Source organism: Pipra filicauda, unplaced genomic scaffold, assembly GCF_003945595.2.
Source record: "Pipra filicauda isolate LSUMZ 115617 unplaced genomic scaffold, ASM394559v2 scaffold602_size241134_pilon, whole genome shotgun sequence".
Lineage (NCBI taxonomy): Eukaryota > Metazoa > Chordata > Aves > Passeriformes > Pipridae > Pipra > Pipra filicauda.
This window is the reverse complement of record NW_024104757.1, coordinates 134,821-157,351: the sequence shown is the minus strand read 5'-3', so window position 1 is coordinate 157,351 and position 22,531 is coordinate 134,821. Positions and strand designations below refer to the sequence as shown.

The 22,531-nt window shown below is 57.4% G+C and overlaps 1 protein-coding gene across 1 annotated transcript in view; it reads left to right on the top strand.

The window, feature by feature from the left end:
* CDK18 (cyclin dependent kinase 18) overlaps positions 1-19,110 on the top strand; it is a 36,495-nt gene extending 17,385 nt beyond the window's left edge. The window contains exons 2-16 of the mRNA XM_027727988.2: positions 1,461-1,607; positions 7,614-7,759; positions 8,045-8,170; positions 10,311-10,367; positions 10,649-10,763; positions 11,477-11,571; positions 11,665-11,727; positions 12,098-12,221; positions 12,300-12,420; positions 12,729-12,826; positions 13,663-13,768; positions 13,940-13,982; positions 14,452-14,542; positions 14,832-14,909; positions 15,235-19,110. Of these exons, the coding sequence (XP_027583789.1) occupies positions 1,484-1,607; positions 7,614-7,759; positions 8,045-8,170; positions 10,311-10,367; positions 10,649-10,763; positions 11,477-11,571; positions 11,665-11,727; positions 12,098-12,221; positions 12,300-12,420; positions 12,729-12,826; positions 13,663-13,768; positions 13,940-13,982; positions 14,452-14,542; positions 14,832-14,909; positions 15,235-15,269 (1,422 nt within the window). The 5' untranslated portion in view covers positions 1,461-1,483 and the 3' untranslated portion in view covers positions 15,270-19,110. The remainder of the gene's footprint in view (positions 1-1,460; positions 1,608-7,613; positions 7,760-8,044; positions 8,171-10,310; positions 10,368-10,648; positions 10,764-11,476; positions 11,572-11,664; positions 11,728-12,097; positions 12,222-12,299; positions 12,421-12,728; positions 12,827-13,662; positions 13,769-13,939; positions 13,983-14,451; positions 14,543-14,831; positions 14,910-15,234) is intronic.
* Positions 19,111-22,531: the final 3,421 nt, after the last annotated feature.

Here is a 22,531-nt window from a genome sequence, read left to right as displayed (position 1 = left end):
CTCGGAGGGGGCTGGGGGGGGAGTGGGGACAGCCAGGGAAGAGCAGGGACACCCAGGAGTAGGGGGCCGACCTGCTCCAGGGCTGCGGGGGAAGGCACGGGATGTGGGAATGAGCCCCTTGGAGTGGGAAGGAACCTCTCCGGGTAGTTTTGGTGCCTGTTTGGTACCAAGGGTTGATTTGCCCCTTCAGATCCTCCCTTGGGTTGGTGGGTCAGAGCAACATTAAGGAGTAGAGAGCTGTTAATGGAAACTCCCCTGCCAGGAAGGTGAGAGAGTCGAGAGGATAAGGGATGGTGGAGGAGCATCCCTACACTCATGGGGTTGGGGAGAGGGACAGAACTGTGGCTGGTTGAGGGTAAGACACTGATGTCCCATCCCTGGAAGTGTCCAAGGCCAGGTTGGACAGGGCTTGGAGCAACCTGGGCTAGTGGAAAGTGTCCTTGCCCATGGCAGGGGGTGGAATGAGATGAGCTTTAAGGTCCCTTCCAACCCAACCCATTCCATGATTCCATGACAGCAGGGAGCTGCCAGGACAGCAGGCTGGGTGCTGGCTGGGTGCTGGCCAGGAGGAACAGCACCAGAGTGCAGCAGGGCTGGTGCTGGAGCCCAAACCCTGCCCAGACAGCTCTTCCAGCCTGATCCCATCCGTGCTGCTGAGCCTGGGAAGAGCCAAAGCAGGAAAGGAAAAGCAAAGCAGTGCCCAGAGCGAGCTCCCGTGGCTGCTCAGCCCCAGCACACTTTGCCATGTGCCCCGGGAGGGTTTTCTTCCTTTAAGGGTTTTATTGCTTTAATCAGATCTCCGGCTTAAGGCGACTCTAATGCCCATCAGGATGAGTCACTGGGGCTCACCAGGGAGCCGAGAGGTCAAAGCATCTCCCCGTACTGTGACTCTGGGGGATCCCCCCAGCCCATCCTGGCTCCACTCAGCTTTTTGCTGCTGGCTCAGAAAGTCTTTTGTGCAAGGGCAAAGCAGAGCCCGAACTGCCAGGGGAGAGGGGCCTCCCTGCACAGGGAGGAGGGTGGGATTGAGTCTTTTCCGTCACTATTTACTCTTTCTTGCCTTCCTTGTACGTCTACCCTGCTCTTCCCCGATCCAGGCATTCCCAGAGTTTCCAAGGATGCCACAAGGCACGGCCTGTGTTGGTAGTTGGGACAGAGTGTGCACAGCCCTGTTCTGGGCTCGGAAAAGAAGCCCCCCTGCCCCTCTTGACAATCTCCAGCTCTTAAAAAACGAGGAACCCAAATTTCCTTGGTGGCCACGTGGCTCCTCATCTGCTCTGACACAGCAGTGGTGCCTCGGAGATGGGGATGTCCCAGGGGACCCCTGCAGGTCTCCAGATTTGGGGAAATTTGGGTTGGGGTGCTGCCAGAGCCCCAGAGAGCAGGAGCTGTGGGGCTGGGGGGGGTGTGGAATCCTGTGTGTTGTGCAGCCTTCTCAGCCTGCTCTCCCTTCCCTGCAGGGCTCTGGCAGCACGAGGGAAAAATGAACAAGATGAAAAACTTCAAGAGGAGGTTTTCGCTCTCGGTTCCGCGGACGGAGACCATCGAGGAGTCACTGACGGAGTTCACGGAGCAGTTCAACCAGCTCAACAACCAGAGGAATGAAGGTAAGGAGCCCCCAGGCCCCTGATGTGCTGCTGGGGCTGGTCAGGAGCATCTGGGGTCAGTGTTGCCAGCAGGGCTCTCCTCTCCAGCCCCCAGGCTGTTCAGTGGGTGTGCGTGGAAAGTTTCTGCCCCTTTGTCGGGGTTGGTTCCTCATCCATCCCCCGGGATTAATAACACCTTGTCATTAAATGTGAAGAGGGATTTATACTTGCATAAGGAAAGACTTATGGGAGGGAAAGGTATTTGCACAAAACGGGGAGGAATGACACATCTGTGGTCAGGGTTGGGAGTGGGAAAGTGTGGGATCTCCTCCTGCCTGCCCAAAGCACCTCCCCGTGCTGTGACTCTGGGGGGCAAAAGTGGGCTGTGAGCCCTCTCCAGGGCTACAGGCTGATGCTTCCCCCGAGCCAAGGGGGCTGTTCTCTCTCTTCTGGGCATCACATCTCCTCCTGGACCCACAGCCTTCCCCTGGGAGGCCGTTCTCAGGGCCCCAGGGAGGTTTAGGGTTAACATGCCTTGTGCAAACAGAGCAGCCCTCGGTGCAGGCTGGGGCAGGCTCTGGGGCCGGGGGCAGAGCCAGGGAGGGGCAGGGCTGCAGGCACAGCGTGGGAGCAGCTCAGCCCCGTGGCCGTGCACGGGCAGGCAGAGCCTTTGGGCACCGGCTGGAGTTGGGCTCGGCCCATCCAGGGCTGAACTGGCTGCTGTGGGTGCGAGCCTGAGCCACTCCCGGCCACCCCCTCGTGCCACTGCTGCCCCCCGTGCCACAGCCCAGCCCCTCCACGCTCCACTGGGCTCCAGCAGGGGCTGGGCCACGATGGAATGATGTCATTGCCTGGCACTGGTGGGGAGGGACCGTCCCTGTGCCAGCCAACCTGCTCCCAAGGAGAGATGCAGTAACCTAATTTAGAGCTGGCTCTCCTCGCTCCCGCAGCCCCTGAGGCTCCTTTATCTCTCCACACAGCCGGGCTGCCCTGAGCAGCGTCCCTCCCTCCCGGCCTCCTGCCCTGCTCCCACACACCTCCCCTCACACCCCAGCCAGCAGCCAGGGCTATAATTAGACTTGAGCCCTTAATTAGATGTGCAGAAGCTGTGGGGATAAAATGGGGCAAGGCTGAGGAAGTCCTGGGTGCTGAGAGCTGCTCCTGCCCTCCCTGGGGGAGCTGTGCTGGGATGGGGGAGCCCGGGCGCCCTGTCTGTGCCCTGCAAACCAGAGAGGTGATTCCCCCGTTATTCTGCTCGGATGAGGAGTCAGTCACGAGTCTTTCTTTGCCCCTGGATGGCAAACCAGTGCAAGCAGCATCTGCCAGTCCCTCCCTGGGATTTTGGGCTTGCTCCTTAAGTAGCCAGGAGAGAGAAAGAGCAAAGTCTGAGCAGAGTGAGCCCGGGGCCAGGACTGAGGGTGTTCCCAGCCCATGGTTAGAGGCTGGACCAGTACTCGACTGGGATGTGGTGTAGGAGATCCTCCTGCCTGGACCAGAACCAGTCCATGAGGAGGTGTATTGGTAGATCCTCCTGCCTGGCCCCAGGAATGCATCAGGGGCTCAGGATCTGCCAGCACCACTCTGGGGGTACAGCTCCTCCTGTGCAGCCTCGAGCTCTCCCAGGGCCAGCTCCCACTGATCCTCCCCACATGGATGTGGCACATCCTGGTCCCCTCCCCAGCTTTCCCTCCTTGGTGCCCCCCATTCCCTGGTTGTTCCCAGTTTAGATCTCTCCCTCTCCCACAGAGCCCAGGCCGTGCCCACCACCCCAAACCCGCTCCCTTCAGTGAGATCCCGTGTCTGAGTTTCCTGTGGGGATTGTGAACAACCCCGAGGGGTCACCTCCAGGGTGCCCTTAATCCCCTCTCCTGGTTGTTTATGGAGGGCCCTGACAGCCACATTTGTCTGAGGCATCTCTTGGCTGAGAATGAACCCTCCTGGCTGGGAACTCCTCACCCACATCCCTGTGCCAGGAGGCTCCTCAGGGGGAAGCCGGAGGGGGACAGACGAGAAGGGGGTTGTGCACCAGGGTTTGTGGTCAGGTTTGGGCTCCATGGGAGCTGCCTGGGCCTGGAGAGGGCTCTGAGTTTAGTTCTCTCTGAGGTCTTGGTCGGTTTTGCAGGCGGAGAATCAAAATGCAGCGAGGGAAAATAACTTTGCTCCAGGCGTGGGGAGCAGAGCTGAGCCTGCAGCCGTGGCAGCAGCTCCTGTGCTGCTTCTCTTCCCCATGGAACAGCTCCACTGCAGTTTCACCTTCCCCATTAGGATCTCTGGGGCTGCCCCTGGGCTGTCTCTGCCCTCCCCCGGGCTCCAGACCAGCCTGCAGGGATCCTGTCTGTCCTGGTGACAACAGTGACGGCTCAGGCTCTGTGATCACTGGCTCCAGAGACAAGTGCTAATCACAGCTCAGATCAACACCATCGGTTTTCCTTTCCTCACCTCGTGTAGCTCCTCAGGGAGTTGCTTGCAGGTTTTAGGTTCCCTCCAGCATCAGAAATCAGGGGGTAGCAGCATCGTGGCAGTCTGCACACCCCACACTGGGCTGGCTGGGAATGTCTGTGCCCACCCTCGGGGAGGAGGGTGATGCAGAGGCCAGAGCTCCTCACGAGGTGCTCCAGGAATCAGAGAATCCCAGGCTGGTTTGGGTTGGAAGGGACTTTAAAGCTCATGGGCAGGGACACCTTCCACCAGACCAGGCTGCTCAAGAGCATCTGCAGGAGCTGCCCTGGCTCATGGGACAGGACAAGGCAGGACCTTCTCCTGGGGACAAACCTCCCTCTGTTGGGTGTGTGGTGAGAAATCCCCAGCTCTGTCCTCTCTGCCCTGGAGTTCTCATGACCTCACTCACAGGGGCTGATAAAACGAGGGAAAAAACAGGCTTTTTTTTTTTTTTTTTTTTTTCCAGGCTGGAAAAGCAAACAGCTTTTCCCATAAAACAGGGAAAAAAACAGGCTTTTTTTTCTTTTTCCAGGCTGGAAAAGCAAACAGCTTTTCCTGCCACAGGCAATGTCACCTTGGTGGAGCCTGACAATGCAGGCTCCATTTTTTTTCAGAGGTATCAGGTCTTGGTGTGTCCCATCTGCTTTGATAAGAACTTGGTGGCATCCAGCAACAGCTCTTACCTGTGCCAAGGCTCTGCCCCAAACCAGCTGCTGCCTGCTCTGTGCTCCCAGGCCCAGATAAGGGCTGCAAAGGTAATTCCCAATTTGCACCGGCATAAAACAGACCAGCTGCTGCCTGCTCTGTGCTCCCAGGCCCAGATAAGGGCTGCAAAGGTAATTCCCAATTTGCACCGGCATAAAACAGAGCCAGATCTGACCTTGGGAGCTCAAGGCCCCAAAGAGGTGACGACGAGTGGGCGGGAGGAGGATGAATAATCCAAGCTGAGTGCAACAGAGCCTTGAGAGGAGAGAGTTCACACTTAGCAGAGTAATTAGAAGTCAGGCAAGCAGCGGAGGGTTCTGGCCCCTTTCCTTGGGAGATCAAAGCTTGTTTTGGCAGGGGCTGTGTTTAAATGTATTTCTGGAAGGGCGGGAGGCTCGTCAGCAGTGTCTGCGGTCTCACTTTAATTTCCTTTGATATCCCAGGCAGCCTCGTTGTTTGCAGGGTGTCAGGGCCCCCCCTGAGCCACGGGAAATGCTGAGCAGAATCAAGCAGCCCCTCACTGTTTGCACGCCCACAGCTTCACATCTCCCCCCTCTGTGAGCACCCTGGAGGGTCCTCCAAGCCTGGGGGCAACTCCAGCCCTGAGTGCACCTTGGGACAGCCCAGGGGGTGCTGAGCTGGCACATCCCCCTCCCCACTCTGGCCCCAGGGCAGCCCAAACACCTTTCCCCTCGTCCCTGCAAGTCTCCTGTGTGTTTTACCTGCTTTTCCCATCCCCTTTGGATGCACTGGAATATCCAGGTTGTCGATTGACCTCTGACTTCACATCTGATGTTCATTTAGACGAGGAGATCGACACTGATCTACTGGTTCAAAGAGACAGTGCTGCTGGTTTGCACCTTTCAGGACAGGCTGCACCTTTTCCCAAGCTTTGGGGCTTTTTTTTAACCTATGGGAACCAGCACAAATTCACCCAGACCATCATTTAAGACAGATTAGTTGGAGTCCACTCAGTCAGATTTTAAATGGCTTTTGGGGTTGTTTGTTTGTTTGTTTGTTTGTTTTCCTGGCAGATAATTTGCTTAGGAAATGAGCAAGTGAAAAAGATTCGATCCGGTTTCATTGATCCACGTTCCTTTCACACCTGTGGTTAATTCAGGATGTTCCCTAATTGTTCCTGTACAAGCAGATGGACAGGAGGGGAAGGGACCAGAGAAACAAAAAGGGGTGACTGTGCCTTGTTTTTCCTGTCTGCCCAAAACCTCCTGGCGCTGTTTCAGGCCCTCTCAAGCCCAGTGGCACGGGCTGACCCCCCCTCTAAGGTGTGGGCTGCCTACCCAGGACACCCTGCACCCCTCAGGTTCCCTGGTTTCCCGGTGACCATGGCACAAAAACACATCTTTTCCCAGGTCACTTGCCTGCCACCTCTCATCCATCAGACCAGCAAACTGCAGCCAGGTCCCAGCCCTGCTCAGCACCCCGTGAAAAGCAGCCCTGCCTGCCCAGCCCTCAGCCATGAGATCATCGCTGGCAGAGCAGGGATTGTCTCCCTGCAGCCCGAGGAGAGGGCTGGGCCATGGGCAGGGGCCAGCCCGGGGCAGCAGCTCCTCCTCCCTGCGGAGTTTCCCTCCTGCGATGTCTGCGGGGTATCTAAAGGCAGAGTGGGGCATCCTTGGACCCTCCGGGTGTAATTTGGAGCGTGCCTGCAGAGGGGAAGGGCGTGGGATGGTCCTCCCTGCTTGGCCCCGCACCTTTTCAGAGGGAGATGCATCCCTGCCCTGGGGGGGAGGTGGTTCTCCTCCATCCCAGCACACCCAGGTTGGTGCTGCCTCCTCCTGAACATCCCCTTGGAAACAGCATCCGTGTGGATCAGAGGAATCCACCTCACTGGGGTCCAGGTGACCTGTGTTGAACCCAGCAGGCTTTGGCTGTGCCTCTGCCCGGGTCTGTGAGTGCCAGAGTGTTCCCACCGACCAGCTGTTAACTACAGAGTGAGGAGGGTTAAGTGCAGACCTCAAACTGGGGACCAGAAGGAGCTCAATGGCTTATTTTGTCCTGATTTTCTCGCTCCTTTCAGGGTTTCTTGGGCTCACACTCTGAGGCTTCACACCCGGAGCCCTGAGAGAAGAGTTATTTTCCTGAGCTGCTTTGGTTTTCAAGAGAGCTCTTGTGCTCCTGGGGGCTGTGCCTGGCTCAGGGCAGCGGGTTGGGGCAGGAAGGCCTGGAGTGGTTTGTTTTGCAATAAGTGACTCTGCAGCCTTTAATCCCAAACAACCTTCCAAGAAACAGTCACATCCTTGGAGGAAAGTGCCCTGATGCCTTTGGATTTGGTGGTTCCAAGGGCAGATGGGACGTGTGTGTGTGTGAACTCCTTGGAAACAGGGCTCTCTTTCTGTTTTGCTCCTGTATTGACCCAGCCCAGAGGGATCCAGAGCCATGGACAGGCACCTCAGTCTTCCTAAAGTGCACGTGGTGTTTTGCCTAATGTGGCATTTTTTGGGAGGATAAATCTGGGAAGTCAAAGTGAATACTCACCCCTGCACAACCTCAGGGTGCTGCTGCAGGAAGGTTGAGAACTGGAATGGGATGTGGGAGCTCTGGTTGGCCTGGGGTGTGAAGAAGTTCCCCCCTCTGCATCCCCCTCCCTGTCTGTCAAGGAGACCCTCGTGGCAGGGGGATGCACAGGGTGCTTTGGGGGTGCTGGAGAGCAGAGCCCTGTGGGTGCTGAGGCACCAGGAGTCTGGGGCAAAAAGCAGGAATTCCCTTGGCCTCCCAGACACAGAGAAGGAAGAAGATATTCCCACGGCCCCAGAGCATCCCTGCACGTCCCTGCCCTGCTCGCACTCCCTTTTCTCCAAAGTAAGATCCCTGGCACTTCAGCCACCGCTCCAGCAGCTCCCTCTCCTGTCTTTTTGTCCTCAGACCTGGCTCAAGGGCACCTGCAGCTGGGACAGCTGGGCAGGGAATTCCGGGCCGACAGCAGCCCCCTCTCGCCGTCGGAGGTGGAAGGGCAGTCCCCGGTGGCCGTCAGGTACCGCAGCAACAACCAGCGTCGCTTCTCCATGGAGGCAAGTGCTGCTGCAGGCTGGGGAGGGGGCAGGGGGGACATGGGAACCTCTGGCTGTCACCTCCCTGCTGGCTGGAAGAGCCGGTGTTGGGTTCGTGGGGACCTGGCAGTGCCAGGCTCAGCATCACCCCCGTGGTACCTGACCGAGCCCAGGCACATCCCCACGAGCACATCACCCCCCTTTTCCCTTTTCCTCTCGCTGAGGGTCCCACAGATGCTGCCCCATCACTTCCCCATCCATAGCAGCTCTCCCTTCATCACCCATCTCCTCTGTCCCTCTCTGCAGGACGTCAGCAAACGCCTCTCCCTGCCCATGGACATCCGCCTGCCCCCCGAGTTCCTGCAGAAGCTGCAGATGGAGAGCCCGGAGTTCCCCAAGCCCCTGAGCAGGATGTCCCGACGGGCTTCCCTCGTAAGGCTCACTGTGCACTCGGGCTGTGCCAGGGGAGGGGCAGCTTGGACATCAGGAGGAATTTCCTCCTGGAAAGGGTGGTCAGGCATTGGAAGGGGCCGCCCAGGAGGTGGTGGAGTCCCCAGCCCTGGAGGTGTCCAAGGACGTGGCCCTCAGTGCTCTGGGCGGGGGGACAAGGTGGGGGTCAGTCACTGAGTCTTGGAGGTCTTCCCCAACCCAAAGGACTCTGTGATCCCGAGATCTGCATCCCCTCCCCACTCTGTGATCCCGAGATCTGCATCCCCTCCCCACTCTGTGATCCCGAGATCTGCAGATCCCCTCCCCACTCTGTGATCCCGAGATCTGCATCCCCTCCCCACTCTGTGATCCCGAGATCTGCAGATCCCCTCCCCGTTCACAGCTCAGTGCTGCTGTGCAGTTCCCCAGGCCTGCACATTCCTTCCCTCACCTGTGCACACACCTGACTGTCCCCTAGGCCAGGCTCCTTCCCCGTGGGAGGAGGTGGGAACCCTCCTGCAGTTTGGCAAGTGCTGGAGCCTCTGCTGCTTGAAATGCAAATGTGGATAAATAATGAATTAGCCCCTGCGTTAGTGCTGGCATTTCAGCTTCTTTTGCTGCAGAGCAGCAGCACAAAGTAGGAGCAGAAACTCTGTGCCCTGTGTCCAGCTGTGCAGGGACCTGTCCTGCTGCCCAGAAGTGCCCAGTGCTGTACAAGTACCACAGCCAGGTCTCAGAAGGCATCTTTGGAGCCTACATGCCTGTTCAGGGGGAAGGAGGAGGACAGGAGAGCTCGAATTTACCTGCCTGTGTTGTCTAATCAATAAAATAGACACAGCCAGAGGGTTGTGTCATTAATATTCATGGTCCCCTCTATGAATAAGGAATGTGGCTCCAGGGGTTGTGCAGCACCTCTGGATTGCAGAAGCCACTTCGTTCCCCTGCTCAGGACGTGGCAGTTCCCAGGGCACACGGAGGGTTTGGGGAGTCAGTGGAGTAAAAATCCCACTGTTCCCCTGGGATTTGCTGCTTCAAATCCAGCCTGAGCGAGCAAGAAAGCAGCTTCCCAGCTTGGGAGAGCTGGGTGGGCTGTCAGTGCTTTCCCGTGGGGCAGAGCTGGGGGGGCTGCAGGAGCACCCCAGACCTGAGGCTGCTGTTCTACCTGGGGCTGCTGGTTCTACCTGGGCACGGGGTGGGGGGACCCCCTTCAGTGGCTCCCCAGGGTCCCTTTCCCTGCCTGCTGGGTGCCAGCTGTCCATCCAGCTCCATCTGCTGGTGAGCAGCGTGGCAGGAGCCCTCGGATCAGGGCTGGGGGGGTCTTGGGGTGGGCTGGAGGCAGAGCTGCTGGCCCGGGATTACAACGAGGGAACTGGATTTTGGGGGAGAACGGCACCATTTTGTTAAAGCTTCAGGAGCAGTGGTCTGCCCTGTGCCTTGGGGCCTGTGCTGCTGGGAATCACCCCTTTCCCTGGCACACACATGATCCCAGCTCGCTGAGGAGGTGTCTCTGTCCACACAGAAAATTGCAGTTTCGGGGGGTCTGCTGGGAGTGACACCCGACTCCGTGGATTTGCAGGGGCTGTGCTGCTGTCACTGGGTACAGGAGAGCAGGTCCCAGCAGCACATTAAGGAGTTACTGTTCCAAGTGGGAAAATGTCCCTTTCACACTTGATTGGAGCAGCGCACAGAGGAATGAGCAGTCACAGAGGAATGAGCAGTCACAGCGAGACCAGACGTAGGGAAGCACTCATGGACAGGCTGGACACCGGGAGAAGGATCCCACGGGGCTTCTCCCACAAAAAGGGCATTTTGCAAACCACAGCTCCTGTTCCCACTGCTGGTGGCGTGTCAGGCTGGTGGGTGGGAGAAGGGGACGCAGGGGTGGCAGGGGCAGGCTGAGGATGCAGGTCCATCCATCCCACTCCAGCAGCCAGTCTGTTGGGAAGGTTTTCTGATGGATTGCCTGCCCAGCTTCTCCAGGAAATTAATGGACTGGATGTGCTTGGATCAGCTGGCAAACACCTGCCTTGACTGGTCTGCCCCAAAACTGTCACTGCCCAGTGTCCCTGACCTTATCCCTGGAGGTGGAGCCATCCCTGGATGAGACACCACCCCCAGTGATGTTTTCCTTTCTCTGTTACAGTCAGATATTGGGTTTGGGAAGCTGGAGACCTACGTTAAACTGGACAAACTGGGGGAGGTGAGTATCCTATGGAGTATCCTATTAATTCCCTGTAAGGAATTAAATAAAGCCCCAAGGGCAGCTTGAAACACAAAGGACAGATTTCTTTAATAAATCCCAAAATTCAATAAAGCCAAATTTCTTCAATATCCAGGAACGTTCAGACCAAGTCTTTCCGGGGAGTTCAGACCTGGCCCTGGCACTTCAAATGGTCCTTCCTCCAAACATTTTGGGGATATCAGTGCTGTGCCAGGCTGGGAAATGGGCTGCAGGGCTTGTTCTCTCTCTCCCCCTCCCAGGGCACCTACGCCACCGTCTTCAAGGGACGCAGCAAACTGACAGAAAACCTCGTGGCCCTGAAGGAAATCCGGCTGGAGCACGAGGAGGGGGCTCCTTGCACGGCCATCCGGGAAGGTGAGGCCAGGGGGGCTCTTCCCCGTCACAGGCAGGTTTGGGGTGGGTGGTGCAGGGGGTACCTGTGGTCAGTCCCAGGTGGATTTGGGGTGGGTGATGCAGGGGGATGTCTGTACCTGGGATCACTCCAGCTGGATTTGGGGTGGGTGGTTCAGGGGGTACCTGTGGTCAGTCCCAGGTGGATTTGGGGTGGGTGATGCAGGGGGATGTCTGTACCTGGGATCACTCCAGCTGGATTTGGGGTGGGTGGTTCAGGGGGTACCTGTGGTCAGTCTTGGGTGGATTTGGGGTGGGTGGTGCAGGGGGTACCTGTGGTCAGTCCCAGGTGGATTTGGGGTGGGTGGTGCAGGGGGTACCTGTGGTCAGTCCTGGGTGGATTTGGGGTGATGCAGGGCTGGTGCAGGGGGATGTCTGTACCTGGGATCACTCCAGATAGATTTGGGGTGGGTGGTGCAGGGGCATGTCTGTGGTCAGTCCCAGGTGGATTTGGGGTGGGTGGTGCAGGGGGATGTCTGTGGTCAGTCCTAGGTGGATTTGGGGTGGGTGGTGCAGGGGGTACTTGTGGTCAGTCCCAGGTGGATTTGGGGTGGGTGGTGCAGGGGGATGTTTGTGGTCAGTCCCAGGTGGATTTGGGGTGGGTGGTGCAGGGGGTACCTGTGGCCAGCCCCAGGTCCTGCTGCCCCAACCTGTCCCCTGCCCCCCAAACCCTGCAGTGTCACTGCTGAAGAACCTGAAGCACGCCAACATCGTGACCCTGCACGACATCATCCACACCGAGCGCTCCCTCACCCTCGTCTTCGAGTACCTGGTGGGTCTGGGGGCTCTCTGGGAACAGGGGGACAGTGGGGGTGGGTGATGGGGGCCAGGGGAAGGACAGGCTGACCTGTGCTTCCCACTGCAGGACAACGACCTCAAGCAGTACCTGGATAACTGTGGGAACCTGATGAGTGTGCACAACGTGAAGGTAAAGGGGGGGTGCCCCCCTGCCCCTGCATGTGGGGAGATCACCCGGAGGCAGGGGAAGGCTGGAGACCCCTTCTCCCTTCAGTTCAGCCCTGTTACTCCTCTTTGGCCTTTTTCAGCCTGTTCTGACACTCCACCAGCATTTCTCTGGTCACTGCCACCCTAAATAAAATCACTGTGCGTGCAGACCCGACTGACCCCCCTTTCTGTGTCTCTGTGATGGGCCTGAACCCTTCCCTAGAGCGTGTCCCACCCCAGGCCAGCTTGGAGGGGTCTTTCCTGGCCATGAGTTTGGGATACCTCGAGGCAGGTTCATTTTTAGGGCCCGTGTCCTAAAAATGCTGAGTGCAAACCCCTTCTCCTCCCCGCAGATCTTCATGTTCCAGCTGCTGCGGGGTCTGGCTTATTGCCACGGGAGGAAGATCCTGCACCGAGACCTCAAACCCCAGAACCTGCTCATCAACGAGAGGGGGGAGCTCAAACTGGCTGATTTTGGTATGTGACCCTCTCCGGGGATGATGCAGTGTTAAGAGGAGGTGCAGCTCCTTTGATGTCCGTCCCTTCCGTCCCCAGGGCTCGCCAGGGCCAAGTCAGTGCCCACAAAAACATATTCCAACGAGGTGGTCACGCTGTGGTACCGCCCCCCCGACGTCCTGCTGGGATCCACGGAATATTCCACCCCCATCGACATGTGGTGAGTCACAGCCCCAAATGGAGCTCCCTGGGCTCTCTGGGGTGGTGGGTCAGGCATTTCCATCCCCATCCCCACCGTGTTGGTTATGCCAGAGGGTGGGGGGCTCTCCCAGAGCTGTTTTCCATGTCCCTTGGGGGTCGAGGTCTCCAGAACGTGCTGTCCCCATCGGGGTGAGAGGTGATTAGAAAGGACAGAGCTCCTGGAGGTTGTTTCCCTGCTCCAGGAGCCTCATCCCTGGAAAAGTGGGGGGGAGGGGGGCCCGCGTGGCTCGTCCCTCCCTAATCCCGGGGGTGTCTCCCGCGCTCCAGGGGCGTGGGGTGCATCCACTACGAGATGGTGACGGGGCGGCCCATGTTCCCCGGCTCCACGGTGAAGGAGGAGCTGCACCTCATCTTCAGGCTGCTGGGTGAGGGCTGCGCTGTGCCCGCGTCCCCACGCGAGGGCAGTGGCTGCCCGCGGGAGCGGCGGGAGCGGGCACGGCCGGGATGGGGCGGGAGGGGGTGGGAGGGGGAAAGCAGGGCTGGGATGGGGTGGGATGGGGCGGAAGGGGGTGGGCTGATGTGGGATGGAGTGGATTGGGCGGGCAGGAGTGAGCAGGGTTGGGCAGGCGTGGGATGGGGTGGGCAGGGGTGAGAAGGGATGGGCTGGCAGGGGGTGGGGTGGGCAGAGGTGGGCACGCGTGCTCTGGGGTGGGCTTAGGTGGGTTGGCACGGGCAGGGGTGAATAGGGGTGGGCAGAGGTGGGCACACGTGCTCTGGGGTGGGCTGGGGTGGGCAGAGTTTGGCAGGAGTGCCCTGGGGTAGGCAGGGTTTGGCAGGGGTGGGCTGAGGTGGGCAGGAGTGAACAGGGCAGGCATGGGATGAGGTGGGCAGGGGTGGGCTCACATGCTCTGGGGTGGGCTGGGGTGGGCAGGGTTTGGCAAGGATGGGATGGTGTGGGCAGAGGTGGGCACATGTACTCTGGGGTGGGCAGGAGGACACAGGGGTGGGCAGGCATGGGGTAGCAGGGCAAGTGTGAGCAGGGAGGTGGGCAGGGCTGGTCTGGCACAGGTAGGGGTGGGCAGAGTCTGCCCACAGCCCCCCTCCAGGCTGGCAGAGGTGGGAGGGTGAGGTGCTCCTCGCTGGTTGCCCCAGGCAGTGCCAGCCATGTCCTCTCTCTCTCGGGGACAGGAGACCCACACTCAGGAGGCTTTTCCTTCTGTACCAAATGACCGTGACAGGTTTCCCTCTGCCCCCCTCCCAGGTACCCCCACAGAGGACACCTGGCCTGGGATCACATCCAACGAGGAGTTCAAGGCTTACAACTTCACCCAGTACCGAGCCCAGCCCTTGATAAATCACGCCCCCAGGTACCTCCTGGAGCAGGGGCACCAAAGCCATGGGGGGCTTGTGCTGGGTGGAAAGGGGAGCCTGGGGAGACCAGTTTCATTTTCTCCTTGTGGTGCCAGAGGCTGCAGTGCCTCTTGTCCCTGGGTGCAATTGTTTGACTGTCTCCTGGTTTTATTCCCTCTTTCTCTCAGGCTGGACTCAGAAGGCATTGACCTGCTGGCAAACCTCCTCCTGGTGAGTGGCAGAGCAGCCCAGGTGGGTGGCAAAGGGATTTGTTCCAGGGAAGGTGCTCTGGCTGCCCTCACACTGGCACTGGAGCCGGGCAGGAGAGGAGCTGTGGCTGCAGGATCAGCCCTGGCCCTACAGCTGTCCCAAAGCACCTCCCACCAAGGATGGTGAACCCTTTACCCTGTGTCCTCTCCCACACAAGTGAGAGGGCACAAAGCTGATGATCCATGAGGTACAACGTGGCCAGGGCATTCCTGTGCTCCCACAGCGTGTGCTGTGCCCTGGGCTGCCACAAATGGCACTGGGAACCGCCTGCACCCCCCCCGCCGGGTCTGTCACCCAGCACGTGGCATTGCTGGGGCTCTCAGACGGGCAGAGGTGCCCAGATGTGCCCACACGTGGCCTCTGTGCCCGCTGGGCGCCGTCCCACCCGTGCAGACCGTGTGTAACATCCTCTCTCTGGGGCTTTGTGCAGTACAGGGTCAAGAGCCGGATCTCAGCAGAGGCAGCCCTGCAGCACCCCTACTTCAAGAGCCTGGGAGACAGGGTGCACCTCCTGCCTGACAGTAAGTGCTGCCTGTCCCCTCGTGTGGAGCAGAAAGGGGTTCCTGGGCAGCCCCAGGGGGTGGTTGGTTGGCAGCCCCTTGTCTTTGCTCACTCAGAGGTGCTCCTGCAGCAGGGTGGGGTGGGAGCTGGATGGCTGTGAGAGCAAGGAATAATTTAGGCAGGATGGGGAGGAATAGGAGAGAGAGAGAAGAGCTCTGATGAGAGGCCACGTGTCAAGGCTGTCCCCCTCCCCGGCTCTGGGGTTGTGGATCAGCTGCACTGACCCCTCTCTCTGCTCCCTCTGCCCAGATGCCTCCATTTTCTCCCTGAAGGAGATCCAGCTTCAAAAGGACCCTGGCTACCGAGGCTCAGCCTTCCAGCAGTCAGGTAGGACTGGGGAAAAGCCCTCTGGCCTCTCCCGAGTGGTGCCATGGATCATTCTGGCACTGGGGTTACTCCCAGTGGGTCCCACATAGGAAAAAGCCAGACCTGCTCCCTGTTACCTGCTTTAGTCCACAAATCATCCCTGGGGCATCCTTGCTTGTCACCTACCATGGTACTAAAGTCACTTTTAGGTGTCCTGAGGCACAGCTCCTTCCTCCCTGGATGCCACGGGCTCGGGATCTCCCAACCCAGAGCACCTCAGGGCTCAGCTGCTCTGCAGAGCCACTGTCTGACCTCCCTGACCCATCTCTCTCTCTCTCTTCCTCAGCCCGAGGGAAGAACAGGAGGCAGAGTATATTTTAAACCTGGATCTCATGTTCCCCTTGTCACCATGGAGATGGAAGCACTGAGAAAGGAGACAGGCAGCGAGCTCCCACCCGACCCCCCGCAGGATTCCCAGCCGGGGCAGGACAATGCTGAAGTGCCCTTGGCCTCAGGATGTCCCCGTGTGTCCCCAAACCCCCTGGAGCTGCTGCTGATGGACCTGTGGCCTTGTTTTCCCCCTCCTGTTTCCGTGTTGTCCCCGTCAGACACGTGAGCTGCCACCCCCCCGAGCAGGGGCTCCACTGAGGAGCTGCAGGACCACGACCTTGTACAGCTGCACCCCGGGGGTGAGCTGGGCACCCTGGGGGTTCTGTGAAGCACGGGGTGGTGTCTCCCAAGTTGTGGTGTTTGGCCCAGGCAGGCGTTTCTGAACACGTACCTTTGCTCAGACAACCTGCTCTGCACCCCCAGTTTCTTGGGGGGGACACTTTGCAGCTGTGAGTCATGGGCATGACCCAGCCTGGCACTGGGAGGCTGCCCCTGGAGCACAGAAACCAGGGCAGCCCTCCCTTGTTTCCCTTGCTTCTGCCTGCAGAGCCCCTTTTTTTTTCTCTCCCCATCTTTGGTCCCTGAGTCCTGACAAGGATGGGGCAGCTGGAAGGGGAGGGCTCCCCATCGCTTCTCCCTCCACATCTCCCCCTCCTTGCCGTCATCGTGGTCCCAAATTCAGCCAGCTGGGATGTCCTAAATTCAGCCAGCTGGGATGTCCTGAGCTGGGGGCAGGTACCTGTGCAGAGGAGGGGCCAGGTGAGCCCTGGCTCTGTGCTGTGCCCTCCAACCAGCCTTTCCCAGGCACCCACGGAGCAGCCCCTTCCTCATCCCCCCACAGCCACGACCCTCTCTGACCCCACAAGGGGCAGGATGGGGGTCCCAGGCAGTGTCTCAGGAGCACATCTCCCCCCCCATCCCATCCCTGAGCCCCCACAGCACAAGGCAGAGCCCGAGTCCCAGGCAGCAGAGCGCTGCACACGCCCACCTCAGCGCGCTTCTCCCCGGAGGAAGGGAGAGAGGTGCCAAACCTCCCACAGCTCAGCTGTGGGCGCCAGAAATAGAGCTGGAGAGAAGCAGACCGTCCCTCGAGCCTCCCTGCCTGCCCTCGGGGTGGGGATTGTCCCAGCCCCGGCTCAGAGGGCTCTGGGGACAGAGGGGGGTGTGAGGTGTGAGCGTGCTGTGCCGGCTGGAGGCTGCCCTGGCTGTGTTTTCCCCTCCACACCCTTCAGGAAGATGCCAAATCCATCCTGAGCGAAGGGGCCCTGCTGCACCTCTCCCCCACAGCCTGCAAACAGTCTGCAAGTGTGTGAGCATGGCAAGAAGTCTCTCTACTGTACATTATTCCTGTCATTTCCTTGGACGACTGGTCCCCTCACCCAGTGCTCCTGCAGCCCGTGGGTGTGACCAGGAGGATCTGGACGTGGCCAGTGCTGTGAGTGCCACCTGGGACCGGCCTGGCAGGGTGTGCTGGTGCATTGGGGTGCCCTGCTCAGGGGATGGCAGCTCCCTGTGCTGCTGTTCCCCCACGGAGCAGGGAGTGAGGGCTGGTTTCTGCTTTGCTGTGCGTCATTTCCTCTGTGAGCCTTGGAAAACACGCAGCAGGAGGATAAAAGTGGGGACTCCAGAGGTCCCCAGAGCCCCTGGGACGGCTCCTCCCCGTGCCAGTGCTGGCTGCTCCCTGTGAGCTTCCCCATCCCAGCAGAGCTGTTGATTGGGGTCTGTCCTAGACAAGCATCCAGACGTCTGCATTGTTTGAGGTTTGCCCATCCCTGCTCTGTTCCCTCTCGCTGTGTCCAGCTCCCAGCAGGCTGAATAGCTCATTAATTGTTTCCATTTGATAGGGAAGAGCGTGAGCAGCCACCAGCCCCAGTGACGCAGTTCAGCCCCGTGTCGGGGCCGTGCCCTCCCGGCCCCACTCCCGGCTCCTGCTCCCGGGGAGCTCCGCCGAGGGAGGGCTTGGCTGGAGCCACTCGGGGCTCTCACTCTGCCCTCTTTCCTTTCACAAAGGAATTTCCTCGGATCTGTGGGGCAGACTTGCACTTCCCGAGGCTCCCATCAGGAATTAGCAGCTCAGGACGGCTCAGGGGGTGCAGCAGCACCTTCAGGTCCCTGGGGGAGAGGAGTGCTGCCGTGTGCAGGGGAACAGAGCCTGGATCAGACCAGGGAAAGCAGGAATCTCCTTCACCCAGCCTTGGGAAGCCCACTCAGGACACGTGTGAGCAGCTCTCGTGCAGTTTTCTTGCTTGGCGTTGCCATCCCCGTGGGGCATAACCTTCCTGGGGCATTGGATGCCCAGCTGAGCCATCCCACATTCCCACTGGGAGGATGGAGACAGGACACACCGGATCAGTGTGGCCTCAGCTCTCCCTCCATCAGGCAGATATTCCTGCTGAAGGTCAAAGTCACCTACAGACACCACTGGAGGAAAGACTTAGCCATGACCATGGAGCCAGGGGGCATTCCCAGGATCAGACAAGGCAAAGACAAAGGGCCTGGTGGCTCCTGTTTATTCTTTCCTAACCTTTGCCTTTCCTACAAATCCTCCCCAGAGGAGACACTATTATTTATTAGCCCCACTAACAGCCCCAATCTGAGATAACCCCTTTTGTTCCACTCATTTAGTGGGTGTTTGATTCCCACCGAGGAGGTGATAGGGTGTGTAAATATTTGGTGCCCCACTGAGCAAGGTGAGCCTGGAGCCAAATCCCTCTTCTCCATGTCTGGGATAGCATTCCAGTCTCCATGGGCTGGCTTTATGAGGAGAGGGATCTCTTGGATACCCCCCTCTCTCCTCCCTGTGCCCTCTCCAGCAGCTCAGCCCTGGCAGGAAGAGCTTTCCCAGGTTTTGGAGCACCAGCCAGCTCCCAAGTTGGATTTCTTATTAAAATTCTGGGAATTTCTTGTGGCTCTCCAGCATTTTTTTTCCCTTGTTTTATGGATTCTCCCATCCAGTGCTTTGTGGAGCAGCTGCCACTCCTGGCAGATGAGGAGTCCTGACAAAAGGAAATTGTTGCTTTGTTCTTCCACACATTTTTCTTGGAATTTTTTCTTTTTTTTGGTTTCTTTTTACCAGTCCTGGTGAAAAACAGGAGTTTTGGCCGTGCCATCAGGAAAGGCCGTGTTCTCCCAACTTTTCAGCTCACGGCTGGGTAAAGGAATGTAAGTAAAGTGATGTGCAAAGTGAGGTCTGTGTTTGGGACCACAGTAACACTTGGAGGCAGAGCTGGTTCATCTCATTTCATCTCTCCCTTCCCACCTGCACACGCCTTTCCTGGCCCAACCCTTTGCCAGATCTATGTTAAGATTTTAAACAACAAAACTACATTGTATCTTGGAGACTGAGGACAAAATAAATGCCTTTTTTTATTTTTTTTTTCCCTCTCCCTTACACACGAGGCAAAAAAAAAAAAACAAAACCAACCTAATTAAAGGGCATTTTCCCAAGGTTCTCCAATGTTTTCTTTGGGGTTTTTTCACCTGATCTCACCTGCCAAAAGCTCTGGCTCTGCCTGGTGGTGCTGCTCCAGCTGTGCTGCACATCTGCCCTGTCTCTGTGCGCTCCTGTAAAAGCTGATTTTGGATGTCCCTGAGCACCCCCTGTCTGGGCACAAACGCTCTGAAACCCATTTTCGAGTTTCTCCTCCCTCCTCAGCATCGAGCTTGTCCTGCAGCAGGAAAAATGGATGCAAGTGGCCAGGATGCACAAACTGTGAACGTCCTCTGGTGTTGATTCATTTGCAGAAGACCAGTAATATATTTAACGAGTGTTGTACGAGCGAAAGACGCGTTTTAAAAGAAACGGTTTTAAAGATTTATTCCGAAAGGAGCAACGATTTCTTTTTTTTTTTTTTTTTTTTTTTTTTTTTTAATAGAAAGTTTTTTTCTGGAATAAATGGAAAGGCACAAAGGAAAAAAAAAAAAAAGAATAAAAGATTGTATCCATCTACCAGTCTGGTGTCTCTGTGTTTAATAAGAATATTTCAATTTTTGCATTTCAGGTGTGACACGGACTGTTTTGTGGCCGTGCTCGTTTCATTGCTAAGGCTTTAATATTTAATTTAAATATTTAATTTAAATATTTAATTTAAATGTAATAATTTACATTATTATATTACATCTCAAATATTACATTATTATGTGTTGTGAATGCCCCAAAGCCGTGACTGGACAACAAACTGTGTGGAATATGGGATGGGTTTGCACAGGATTTAATTTTTCTCTTTTCTCTTTTTTTTTTTGGTAGGAGAAGGACCTGCTTTGGTTTTTGAGGCTCAGGTAGGTGGGACTGAAGGAAGGGGGGTCATCTCAGGTGGGCAGGTCCCGTGGAAGGGGTGAAGCTGCTCCGTGGTGAGTGTTCATTCCATGCCATTCCATTCCGTGCCACCTTTGCTCCTTCCCACGGAATCATTCCCACGGCTTTCCCTGCTGCTCCAGGACACCTTTCCTGCTACCAGGGCACTTTTGGGCTGGGTGTGGTGAACTCCCAAAGAGCACAAAAGGAGTCTGCCCAGCAGCTGACCTCTGCAGGGGGCAGAAACCCAAGACCTGGGAGACTCGTGCGTAATAGGAAGGTGTTCCTGTGGTCCCTTGCGTGGCTCCTGAGGCCCTGAATAAATATTGCCATAAGCCTATCGGGCAAATAAAGCCCAAGGCTGACAAGCCCAGCCCAGGCTTGCAAACCAGCCAGAGGGCAGAGCTGGGGAAGGGACAGGGGAGCCCTTTTTCCCGCAGATCCAGCAGCTAAAATCCCCCTGGGATCAGAGTTACTCAGCTCCACTGTCCCCTTTGCATATTCCTGCTCTCTGCTGTCAGTGCTGGGGAGAATCTCCAGCCACCAGTGCCCCGGGAATGTGGGAAGAGCCAGAGCTGGGGCACGAGGGGCCCTGTGGGATCTTTGGGACCGGGCTGTGGTGTGAGCCCAGGGGTGATGGGCTGCTTTAGGGAAGGGGACAGTGCCCTTCACCCCCCTCCTTGGGTGCAGCTCCAGCCCTCCCAGCCTGAGTCACGTTCCGGGGCTGGTGTGGGCAGGTCCCCAGTAACAACCTGTTTGCCAAACCAGTTCCTCCATCTGCTGCTCTCATTCCTCCAGTGCCGGAGCTGCATCCGGGGGAATGCTGCCCAGCATCCCCAGTCCACATCCCCCTCCCGGCTTCCAGACATTCCCAGCTGCCCAAACAGCCCAAGTATTCCCTCGGGGAGTCCTCCTGCCTCGCCAGGATGCTCCAGCCGGGTCACTGGTTGCTCCCCGGGTCTCAGGGTGTATCTGACCACGAGGCTGGTGTGATACCTGCTGCCCTCCACGGGGTTATCTGAGTGTCATCATATTCCTGGGGCATTTTGGGGAGGCTCAGCCTGGCTTGTTCCCTTGCAGCCACCCCCCTGGGCCGTGGTTTTAGTGCCCCAAGCACAGCTCAGCTGTGGTGGGTGTGTGACTTGTTCCAGTAGGGTTGGGTGGCAGGAAAACGTGTAGGTGAGCACTTCCTCCTTTCAGACAAGTGTTACAAGATCTGTAACAACTGGGCCAAGATTTCAGGCTAATGTTTGGCCTGGAAGTGGAGCCAAGCTTTCCAAACCACGCCGTGTGTTTTGAAACTCTTGACCCCGAAGCACACGAGGTGAACACCTCTCTCGTGTGCCCATTCGGGTTCCTGAGCATCTCTCAGGCAGCCAAGAATGATTTGACTCATCCCATGGGGAAGTTTACCCAGTGTTGTAAGAAGCATCCTGTCCTCTGTCAGTCAGTGATTCAGAGTTATTTTCTTATCTGCTCAAGCTTGCTTGGTGCTGGGTTTTTTGGAGGCATCAAAGTTCCCATCTCCAAATGTACATGTGGCTCTTGGACCCATCACACTGGCACTCTGGGATAACTCTTGTGGTTTCTGAGGGGGCCAGCCCAGATTTGCCCTTTGTGGCCTTTGGCAAAAGAAGGACAGGGAAAACTTGAGCAATCTCTCAGCCCCAGGCCCTTGGCCGAGCTGCCAACACTGGCAAAAGCCTTGGGGGAACCTGTCCCCAGGCACCTGCTGTCCCAAGCCCAGCTGTGGGGTCTCAGCTGGTTCCACCCCAAGGAAACCCTTAGAAAACCTGTAACTGGAGCTGGATTTCCCCACTGTGTTGAGACTGGGTGAAGAGAAGCGACGCCAACAGCACAACAGCTAATCTGGGCCGAAGCTCTACAGCCACTGCAAGCAGGACTGATCACCACAGAGGAGCTGAAAAAATTAACTGGTACAGTGTGAAAACTGCCTGCTGTGCCTCTCGCTGTCCCAGGAATGTTGGAGGGCACGGGAAGCGAAAGGAAGGGTTTTCCCCAAACGCCTGTTGGATGTTTTGGAGCGTGCTCCGAGGGATGCTGCTGGCTGCAGTCGTGCTGCTCTGCTCTTCCTTCATTCATGGTTTCACTTTGCAGTTTGCAGCAAGTGCAAAACTGTGGGTGTTTAATTCAGTGCAAGTACAACATGGATCTCAGTTTGGAAAACAGCCGAAAGTGCCTCCTCGTGGAGCTAATTCGGGGGTTGCATATACTCATGGTCCTGTGGCTTGCATTTTTATGAGCTGCCTCCCAGGATCTGGATTTCAGTGTGTGGAACCAGAAAGGATCTGTGTGTTCCTGTGCTGACTAACCCACCTACGCCTCGGTTCTTATTTGCAAGCAATATCTTGCATGGTTTCTGTTATCCCTGATAAAAGGGCCTGATATTCCTGGAAGCAACTGTTCCTGCATTCAGGTCAGTCGGAGCTGGGGAAGGGGTTGTGCCAATATTTGTCGGCTCTGGTGCTTGGATGCTGCCTTTTCATCCGGGAGTGGGGGATGCAGGGAGCCTGCAAAGGTGGGGAAAGCCTCGCTCAGCCATTTTATAGTTGGGAATTCAAGCCCCGGGGAGCTGATGCTCTCCAGTGATGGGGATGCAGCAATGGAAGCCAGGAGCAGACTGCAGGTCTCCCAACTCCCTGTCCAGTAAAGGGAGAACCAAGATCAAGACTGAGATGAAGAATGTGGCCCAGGGGAACTGCAGCTCAGCCCTTTTCCTGGGGCAGAGCACTGGTGTGGGGAAGACAAGGATCTGCTGTTTCATCAGGTTAAGTTGGCTCTGTGAACAAGATGTATGGACAAGGAGGGTCAGGAGATGACTTTCCCAACAGTGTTTTGATGGAAAGGCCTTTATTGTCACAATCCTTTCTCCCTCATCCTCTGCTTGTGGATGGGGAATTGAGCTGAGACACTTTGCAGCAGTGTGGCCTCTCAAATC